This window comes from Wolffia australiana, chromosome 15 (assembly GCF_029677425.1).
Source record: "Wolffia australiana isolate 7733 chromosome 15, ASM2967742v1".
In the NCBI taxonomy this organism is placed as follows: domain Eukaryota; kingdom Viridiplantae; phylum Streptophyta; class Magnoliopsida; order Alismatales; family Araceae; genus Wolffia; species Wolffia australiana.
In genome coordinates, this window is record NC_135849.1 from 982501 (window position 1) to 992905 (window position 10405).

Sequence of the window (10405 nt, forward strand, 5' to 3'; positions counted from 1 at the left end):
GAGAGGGAGACTGCTAGAGATGATTAAAAATTAATTGCAAACGAATATAAAAAAAAGATTAAATCAACAGAGGAGGAGAATCAACAGTAAAACATGTGCGAATGATCCGAAGGGAAGATAAAAATATGAATCCCAACCATTACTACTAATAGCAACATGGACAGAAAGACAAATAAACGAAAGAATAAATCAACAGAGGAGAAGTCAAATGAGTTTTACCTGACATTGGAGGGCAAGTACGCGCTGGGGCTGATCCGGCAACGGAGAACGAGCTGCGGTGCGCTGAAGACGAGGACAGTCGCATCCAAGAGGCTGGCGTATATCAACTGGCTGTCGCACGAGAACGTGGCATGCGTGATCGGCACGGGCAACTCCCGCGGAATAAACTGCCCGAGAAGAAGGAGATGGCGAATCGTTTATAACTTTCCCAGTGAATATAGATCAACTGCATCATATACATGTTTTTCTCTCTCTTGTTTACGCACTCTCATTGTGGGTGAGAGAGAGAAAAGTGGAAATCGAGATCCACGGTCTCTGAAGTAGACATGGTTGTTCTGTTCGTTTGAAACAAACAAAAAATTTGCACAAAAGAACCGCACAAGGCCTTGTTCTTTGTTCTGTTCTTTTTTTATTTTCAAAACCGAACAAAATTCACGAGCAAAATTTGCACATCAAACAAAATTAGAACAAAATTCTCACAAAGCGAACAAAAGAACCGCACATGGGTCTGTGCGATGTTCTGTTCGGAAAACCGAACAGAACGGACGATTCGCACAAAAAGAACAGAACGGCCACGTCTACTCTGAAGGTATCTCCCTCATCTATGTTTCGCATAAAAGGTGCATTAAATAGATAGATGAATAAAAGGTACATTAAATAGATGAGTTCACAAGTATCCCACTCCCTCTCTCTTTCTCGACAATTTCCAACTAAATTTCTAAATGTTCGTGTCTATCTCTATGATCTTCAACGGCTCATGTCTAGTTCTTTACCCAGATATCTCCCCACTGATTTATTAAACAGTTGCCCACTATAATGACAGGGTAATCAGATGATGAAAATGGGTAATAGAACGATTATTACCTGCTTGACACACTCTAATTTGGTGGTTTCGTAGATTGCCAGCTGCGTCTCGTGCACGGCCAGGAAATGAATCTGGTCTTGATGGAACTGCACCTTCATCTCCGAATTCGCCGATGGCGTTCGTCCCGCCGGAATCTGAAGAAATCTACTCCGTTGCTTCTCCCAACCATCTGTCCCCCAAACGCATATCTATGTCCAGGAAATAAAGCAACCACCCCATGGTTTAGAGATTATTATCATGGGGTTTAAGGTTTTGAGACAGATCTATTTCTTTCATTCCAAACTGAGAAAACCACGTTCAGCAACTTTCTTCTCTCCTCTTCCATCAGGAAATGCAGGGATAAAAAATATTATAGAAAATTAATGTAGGTATCTGACATTTGTGATATGAAAGGCAGTATTTTTTTCCGATTTTAGGGAATAAAAGAAAAAAAATACCTGAAGAAAGTTTCTTGATGCAACGAACCTAAATTCAGTTGAAGTTGATTGTCTTCATCAGAGCTACAGATAGTTACTACGATTCATGGATTTTTTTAAGAAAGCTCTATAATAAGAGTTTTAAGGTTCCGGATCAATGGTAGAGGATTGGGAACCACAAAAGTGGGGAATCTATTAATATTTGACGTTGACAAGTTGCTTAATAATCATATAATTGACTTAATATTGTAAGGTCGTAGGTTACCTGAGCATCAGCTCCGGATGAGACGAGAACATTCAATGCGTGGGAGAAGGCGAGCCCAGTAATCCTCTTTGAATGTCCCTTGAGCTTACTCTTCACCTGTATCATTGCACTAGTTACACAGTATCTCGCAGCAAAAAATTCCTAAAAGCAGTACAGATCAGAATTTGGGAAGAGATGAAGGGAGAGCCTGAGAATTTGGAAATTTGAACTTTCATCAGCCATTATACCTCATCAACCCGGACGTTGTAGATCTGAATTGTAGAGTCATCCATGCCGATGGCAATTATGTTATTATCTTGAGGATGGAAGGCCAAGAATGTGGCGGCTGGCGGCGGCGGCATGAATGTCGTCATTGTCTGGATATTTCTCAAAAAATTAAAAACGAATTGAATTGAAAGTAACTAAACACATAAGATGGACGATGAGATATAGTGAAATGTTTATGTAGTGTTAACTTCCACCGATGATGACGACGAGAATACAATGAGAACTCATCATTGTCACCAGCATTCATTCATCCTCACCAGTAAGAACAATGATTGATGACATCATCATTGTCATCATCTCTTGCCTGGTGGGATGAGATGACAATGAATGTTTTTTTTCGTCGTCACGTCTTCTCACTCTCCCTCTGTAAACCTCACTCAAATGGCTAGAGATGATGGCAACATTGGCAACGTCATCTTCATTTGTAATCCACCAGGAGAACGAAGACAAATTATCACTGTTAATCAAGCAGCTGATGATTGCAATTGAAAATGACGTCTTGGATGATGAGGGCATGTATGCAAAGAATGATAGTTTTTTTTTTCTGAAAACATGAGACGGTCACCCGAACAAATGCAAAGAACAGTAGTAACAATACAAGACAAAGGAAATCAAAGGTGGGCTGCTAGTAGACCTTGAAAGTCATCATATTGAAGAGGGATATCTTCCCGCCGGATGCCGACATCACGTAGGAGTCGTTCTTGGACAGTGCAAAGCAGGGAACGGCTTCCTCCGGATTGGCATCTGTGATGTCATTAGTCATCAATATACCGCTTGGCGGCTGCCACAACTGCGGCTGAGTGCTGGCCGATGCCTGGAAAATATACAGAAAAGGTATTTACCATATATATTACAAAGCGAAGAGTCCATAATTTAGATATTGTGGTTAATTTTTGTCAACCTTTCCGCTGGAATTGCGCTCGTTACGAGACCACTTCCAGAGAAGATGAATGGCGTTTGATGCCAGCGCCAAGAGGGCAATCCCCGAGTTTGTGTAAATCAGTCTTGATATCTGCACGAGATTTTGTTTACATATCACTTGGCGAATAAGCTGAAGATATTGTGGTAAAATGAGATTTTTTGGGTTTTGTAGACGTACTTTGCTGGTTCTTATATTGTCAATAAGTCTCAATGAACGGCAGTGAGTTGGCTCGGTTATTTCAGTGAGCTTCCACAACTTGGACTTGTCGATTGGCTCCTCCACTATCCTTGGCTTTATGTCCAAGTTCCTGGCTTCCCCGTTCTGTAAACCAGATAAAATAAATCGAATTATTGTTAAATGTAGATAATTAATGTATTTCAGATTGACCTGATGTAGATTCCACCAAATTTCACCCTATTTTTTTAAAACTTTAACCTAGGAAAATCTCTTGTAGATGGCGCCTGGTTTTTATCGTTCCACACAGATGGGAGATAAAATATATCAGGGCAGTGAAAGATGACGACAGGATGGGCCACAAGCACAAGGAAAATGCGGAACAATAAGGAGAGAGAGAGAGAAGCCAGGGCACGGAAGAAAGGAGGCAGATGCAGAGAATTTTGGAAGAAGGCCGGACAGCGGAAGAGAGAGATAGTCAGTTCTGGAACCTACATGATCGAGGAAAAGAGATGATCGAGACATCAGACGAGGTATAACATAGATAGAAAGAAGAAGTTTTGAATGCTGGAAAGATGGAGGTAGACACTGATTGAAATAGAAATGCATAAACAGATGAAAAACGCAGGCATATGTAGGGGGACAGAGGAGATAAACAAGATAGCAGAAGACAGAAGAATAAAATAATGGACACGAACCGCTACAGACATGGCCGTCACAGATAAACCTCTATCTGCGAAGCCAGAGCTTGTCACAGCTCCAGCGGCTGCAGGCACTGCGGTTATGATTGGCTATTCAGGAAAAAACAGAGAACTGTGGTTAGCCACAAAAAGATAAAACTTCATAATAATACCAAAAATCAGATAACTCTCCACGGCTTACCTTAGATATGGCCTCAGCCGCAGCAGCCCTCGGCGGATCAAATGCTCGATTTTGAACTCCTCGCAACAACCTTATCCCATCAGCATTTGCCAATATTTTGATTCCATTATCATTTGTAGAAACAGCCAGCAGAGTACCGTCCCTATTGAAACGTATACGTGGGCTCCCCTAGAAAATGTATTTTAATTGAACTATAAGTTAAAATAATCAAAACCACAACTAAATGTAATTCTGAATTATTATGACTCGATTTGTACTCACCGGCAGCCCACCCTCAGCGTCAACAGTTGTCAGCATGTTGACATTATCCATATCCCAGAACTTGATCACATATTCATCACCAGCAGCAAGGTATTTGTTCCTGGTGGTGTCAAACTGCACTACCCCCAAAGATCGTTTCCGGAATCCCTGGTATGTTCTCTTCACAGCACCTTCACTCTCGTTCCACTCCACAATAAATGTTTCCCCTTCTTTGCTTGTTCCGCAGGAAAAGAGCCTGGAATCTCCAGAGAAATAATCATTAGATAAATGAACTTGTCCCCTGATTTAGGACCGATCAAGAAGCAGAGAGGGGGAAGAGACGGAGGTAACGGCAGTAAGAGCGTCCCCAAGATGATAGAGAGAGAGAGGATCAGCCGAATGGACATCACTGAGAGAAGAATGGCAAAGGAATGAACTTCCCTGAGAGAGATAAGGGAACTGTTCCACTTCAATATTACTTCTTGGTTGCCTTTTAAACGGAAGGGTTGCTCTCCTTACAGGTAGGGAATGACAGTTTGGGTTGGTCTTGGTATGAGTTTTTGGGGAAAACCTAAACTTTGGTATGGTTTTGATGTGGTAAGGCCTATAAATTTGGTCACTAGTATCGGAAAAATCAAATGCGAAGGTAATTTTTTTTTTTTTTTAAATGCGAAGGTAAAAATCAAGGTCAAATTTTGGGTCAAAAGATTAATGAAAAGAATTAAACAATCAACTTCAGTAGGTAAAGATAACATTTTCGACATGGATCACCAGAAAAAATATTTGGCACGTCCTGTCTATATCAAAGCTTAAGGAGAAAAAAGGACTATTGTAACATAGGTTTTTTTTTGAAGAAATAGAAAGATAGGTTCTAGAAACCTTAAACACAATAAGTTTTCATTTGCTGGTGGTGGCAGCACCGCAGCAGGCAGCAACAGATAGCACCAGTGGGGTAAGGCATCTCGATCTAGGAATCTGGGCAATCTTGAAAGTTTTTCATGTTTTAAATTATACTTAGTATCCAAATTTCAAATAATGTGGAGCGCATCAGCTGATCGAAGGATCTTACCTTCCCATGGGACGTCCTGGATTCCAAACCCAGCAGGTCCAATATATGTAATACTTTTTCCCACCTTTGGACATTTGTTCAGTTTTAGGTTCCATCACGAACCAAAGGTATCTGTCCCGTCCACATTTACTTAAGTTTGGTAAAAAATGGCAAACCCTAAATGCAGGGAACATGTAAGAACGAAAATGCTAAGAAGGCTCCTAGGATGTGGGATGGAACGCGCGCCATGACCCAGAACTGAGCCCTGAGTTACAGGTCATGAAGGATCTTATAAATCAGAGAAAGACTGATGGGTTTTAGTCAGAGAAACACTTCTGGCCCACTTCAAGCACAGCGCGTCCCATGTCCCAAACTAGGATACTAGACGTCGAATGAGATGCACTCGTCTACTCTTTTCCTGCCATGGGACATATCAAACTCTAGCCCTTACTCGGAAATAATGACAGAAAAACCTCAAGGAGACATTAGCGATCATATCAGGTAGTAAATACGTCAAAGTCAGAGTAGAGTATCTCGCATGAGAAACATACCGGGAACCATCAGCACTGTATGCCATCGTGGTGCACCAGTGGCCTGGGGCATCATAGTCTACCCTAGAACCCATATTATCATACAACCATGCCTTTATCTTCCCGTCCAGTGCAGTAGAAAATATAAACTGAAAAAAGAGAAAAACACCCATTATTACTTAATCTGCGTTACTCGAGCGATAATTCAAGCAGAAAACTACCTGGATGTTTTCCTTGTGATGAGGACAAACAGAGTAAATTGGAGCTTCGTGACCCTCGAAGGTGTATTGCTTTGTCCCCGTGGTCGCATCCCAAACCTAGAGTAGGGTTCAGCTCTGTGACTAAGTGCGCTTTATCCTAGATGTAAATAATTATTAATTTAAAAAAACACAGCAACCTTGATAGTTTTGTCATCACCGCAGGTTATGACACATAGCTGCTTATTGGGATGTGCGAACGCCAGATCATTGACACCACCAATGTGAGCATCAAGCTGGCCATTACAGAAGTATCAAGCCAGATTGTGAATAAAAAATTATGAAAATTGTTACAAAAAAGATAATCATGGAAAATACTATCTTTTAATTTTTGGTATACCTCTAAATGCGGTTTTATTTCATCACCACCTTGGTAGGAGTATATCTGAACGATATGCCTGGAATATGCAACTCCTGATAAAATGATATAAACAGACATAAGTAATCTGATTATCGCTAATTGAAATTCCAAGGTTAACCAGACGTACCAAACAAGAGACCGTCGGGACTCCAGATGATACGTTTGACCACTACACTGGGATCTTTGACCAAAGCTGTCTGGAGCCAGCCCATTGAACCGAGTTTCATTAAGAACAAAGTAATTGATTTAAGAGGAGAAAGAAACAAACCTGAAGAGGCACAGAACACTGCGCAAGTTCCCACACTTTGAAGCTCCTCTGAACTAGTCTCACCCGAGTGTCAAGATCCCATAGCGCAATATCACCGTTATTTGTACCAACTAAAACAGAAAAATCCATGAGACATATTTTTTTGAAAAAAATGAGAAACAGATATCTTAAGAAAGAAAACATAATTTGAAGAAAAGATAACGGTTTAGGTCACTAAGATCAGACCAAGAAGTATCGTCTGATGAATAGGATGAAAATCCATGCTCGTGGGACTTGAGCCCTGACTCAAAGTCCGAACAAGAGACTTGGGCAAATCGTCAGTTGAGAAAATTGCTTGGTTATGGTTCTGCACTGGATAGGTGACTGGCATTATGTTAACAGGCAAGTTCACCTGCACAAATTTAACCGGCATAAACTTCAAGGAAAATCATATCCAAAGGAGAGGGTTCCTGATTTGGAGATCCAATATATTCCACCTCTTCGGAGATGCCGATTGGTCTTGGCCTTTTTGCTACATGTTCAGAATCAGCTGAAGGGTAATCAATAGCTGCATTTCCAGTAGGCGGAGTCCTAGGAAGTTTCATGATTGCTGCAACATAAAAATGAAACACAAATTCAAAAACTTGAACCACATGTAACAGATTAATATATTGTTACCATGGTTTGCAGGACCCAGACCTATGGGTCCACCTGAAACAGCAGAATGAGCTGACGTTGGCGGAGGATTGGACATCCAGCCAGCAAGAGGAGTGGGCCCAGGGGAAGGGACTGTCTGAAAGGGCTGGATCCAAGAATTCTATTAGCCAAAATGAATCAAAATTCACATAACAATGAAATAAGTAGTAATTATACATTAATATTACCCCGTGAGCAGTCAAGGGAGGGAAGCCGGTGGCCTTTGGGAGAGAGCCAAGCAGGGGGTTATTTGCGGGCGATGGAGCTCGTGCTCCATTTGGTTGCCCACAACAATGATCCACGAAAAGGGTTTTAATGTCCGGATTTGGCCTTGGATTCTTGCAGAGTTGATGTTGCCAATTCAAGCTGCCACTTAGTGAGATAGCAGCGTTAGCTTCTGTCATTGACGATGGAAAATGATAATTCGTTGCTGCAACTGTAAAACACTTCCCGTGTAGTGTTTCTCCCACCCACCGATAAAAAAATTAGTATGAGAATAAACTATGTTTGTGTTCATAGGAAATAATTAGATCATTGACATGGAACACAAGTTACACTAGTACGCTATGTTGGTAAGCCCAGAAAGGTAATATTATGAGATATTGGGAAAATCTGGTATTGCTCCTCTTCTCTAATGCCCCAATACCAGTTACAACTGATAAAAGGAGAAAGTTAAAGGACACAGGGTTGGCGCTTCTGTTTTCAACTGCGACGCCAAATGAGTTCATAATTTTTGATCTTATTATTTCCTATGATCACAAACACTCATATTTCTCCCATTTCTTACGTTCCTGAGAACTGTTTGATTCGACTGAGCCTTGAAGATTTCCAAAAGCATTTTTTTGCTGTACTATGTCTCGTGGCGTAAAATGTTTTTTTTTCAAATAAAATGATGTAAAGTGTCCACGATGGGAAATAAATAAAGAAGCATATAACCATACATAAATTCAGCAAAATAAAATGAAAGATAATTGAGAAAAATCCACTGAATTAATTCCCCTAAAAGTATTAAGAAATCTGTAATGAGACTACACTTTTATTTACTTAAATACGTTCAATACAGTTATTTTTCTTCGTACCGACTAAAATGTCAACGAAAAAGACAAAAATTAAACTAATATCAAGCCTTTGATTTCGACGTTCTTTCTTTCAATATATATATATATGTATATATTGCAGCGTTCCACCATCTTGATTGTGAATCATGCATTGCTTGCAAAATTCAGAGATCCGATAACGAGTAGACGATTAAAATATCAGTGATCATTGTACTTCTGGATGAAGAATAAATAAATAATAAAATTCCTCATTTAAGAACCCATTTGTTATTACTAATACGGTGTGTAAGTAGCATAAAACTAATGTCTAAGCCAGTCTTTTGCAGATAATTTTTTTGGAAGATTTTTTTACACAGCAAAATGCATGCATGCATAAGAAAATATATCTAATATGCCAAGATTTTCTGTCGTGGTTATGCAAAATCGGCTGAGAAATCTTGCAGATTAATCATCATATTAAAAAAGGCGTGAGAGCGTAAAGATAAAATACCTCTGGTTTATTAGGGTACGTAGCCTGGAATTTTTCAGGCTTGGAAAAATTAACTTGTCCCGGAAAAGTGGGTTGGCTTCAATCAGTTTCTTGAGCTCTGCCAGCATTATCGTACGAGCTGATTTTGTGTCCCCATACTTGGAAAGTTGCTCATTCTCTCTATCCAGCCGCCACCAAGGAATACCCAATCATTACCTCATCATGCAATTTTTTGATATAGATATAAAAAAGAAAATTGACTACAAGTAAATATGCAATTTGTCCAACCTGAAGTTATCCAACGTTAGCAGCTGCGTGATCTCCTTGAATAACTCTTCGTTGAATGACGAAAAGACTCTTAAATCCTTTATAAGAACGTCTACGGCCTTAGCACGGTCATTTCTAGGAATGGAAACAAATAAGAAAAAAAAAACAGAAAAAAATATTTTACATCGCTCTTTAGCTTGCCAACTAAAAATGCTCCTACCTAAGTTTCACTAAAAAAAAAAATCAGGGCATCGTACTTGTCCAAAGCCTCGAGGTATTTCTGCTTGCGGATCTCGAAGAAGATCTTCATCGAGTACCTGTTGTCATCAACCTTCGTAAAACCAGAGAGATATCTCTCGACTTCGTCCCAGTTTCCATTGTGCACCTCTTCTTCGAAATGCTTCATATTGAAGAAGAAACCAGACTCCTGCTCGAGCCTGTGGCCCCGACGAAAAAAATATACTTTAAATTAAAAAGGGCACGATGCAAAAAATGGAATCAAAAGAGAAAAAAGTTATAAATTAGCTTCCAACAGATCAAAAATATTAAAGCAAACTCACTTGTGAACTGTCTCCTTAAACTTTTCTTCGTCCAAGAACTGCAGTATTAGGAACACCAGTTCCCGGCTCAACGATGACATGCTTGCTTCTCTACCTAGCAGAATTTCAAAAAGAAAAAGAAACGAAAAACAAGAAAAAATCACGCGGTCAGATCTCCAGTCCCCTGAGCCGACGAGCGGGACGACACAAAACCAATTTCAAAAAAAATAGAAATAAATCAGCGGTCAAAACATGCTACAGGAAACAGATCAATACCGAAAAACCAAGGGAATACCAAATTCATCCAAAAAAAACACCAGCAGGAGAGATCTGCATCCTCCAGAGACTACCAAAACACAGCGTCCGAATCTAGGGCTCCACCGAACATCACTAGCGGCGGCAAATCGCTCCGAACATGAAAATTAACCAAAAAAAATTCCAAAAAAACAGAAAAACAGCCAGTCCAATCCATCCGACCGTCACCTTCCTCCTTTTACCTGATCCACGCGACTAACCACCGATTCGATCTGTCGGAGCCGCGCAGAGATCAGCTTCCTCCTCTCTCTCTCTAACTCTCTCTATCTCTATCTCTTTCTCTCTCTGTCCCTATCGCTCTTTCTCTCTCTATCACTGGAATGAATCCTAAAAGCCAATTCAAGGAGGAAAAGAAAAAAATAATTTAG

The 10405-nt window shown here is 40.2% G+C and overlaps 1 protein-coding gene across 5 annotated transcripts in view; it reads right to left on the reverse strand.

Moving 5' to 3' along the window:
• The window catches only part of LOC144712738 (protein TPR3-like), an 11492-nt gene extending 1087 nt beyond the window's left edge, over window positions 1-10405 (reverse strand). For 2 of the 5 annotated variants that reach the window (XM_078587034.1, XM_078587032.1), the window contains exons 1-25: window positions 10220-10405; window positions 9744-9837; window positions 9441-9620; window positions 9205-9318; window positions 8938-9096; window positions 7578-7755; window positions 7372-7495; window positions 7191-7303; window positions 6940-7105; window positions 6715-6824; window positions 6574-6643; window positions 6426-6499; window positions 6226-6321; window positions 6050-6145; window positions 5850-5977; window positions 4272-4506; window positions 4011-4178; window positions 3827-3919; window positions 3132-3275; window positions 2934-3044; window positions 2667-2846; window positions 1993-2121; window positions 1766-1861; window positions 1084-1272; window positions 220-386 (exon numbers count right to left, since the gene is read on the reverse strand). In XM_078587034.1, coding sequence (XP_078443160.1) covers window positions 220-386; window positions 1084-1272; window positions 1766-1861; window positions 1993-2121; window positions 2667-2846; window positions 2934-3044; window positions 3132-3275; window positions 3827-3919; window positions 4011-4178; window positions 4272-4506; window positions 5850-5977; window positions 6050-6145; window positions 6226-6321; window positions 6426-6499; window positions 6574-6643; window positions 6715-6824; window positions 6940-7105; window positions 7191-7303; window positions 7372-7495; window positions 7578-7755; window positions 8938-9096; window positions 9205-9318; window positions 9441-9620; window positions 9744-9823 — 3200 coding nt within the window. In that variant the 5' untranslated portion in view covers window positions 9824-9837; window positions 10220-10405. Of the gene's footprint in view, window positions 1-219; window positions 387-1083; window positions 1273-1765; window positions 1862-1992; window positions 2122-2666; window positions 2847-2933; window positions 3045-3131; window positions 3276-3826; window positions 3920-4010; window positions 4179-4271; window positions 4507-5849; window positions 5978-6049; window positions 6146-6225; window positions 6322-6425; window positions 6500-6573; window positions 6644-6714; window positions 6825-6939; window positions 7106-7190; window positions 7304-7371; window positions 7496-7577; window positions 7762-8937; window positions 9097-9204; window positions 9319-9440; window positions 9621-9743; window positions 9838-10219 lie in introns of all 5 variants that reach the window. The other 3 variants (XM_078587031.1, XM_078587030.1, XM_078587033.1) reach the window with 2 other exon arrangements.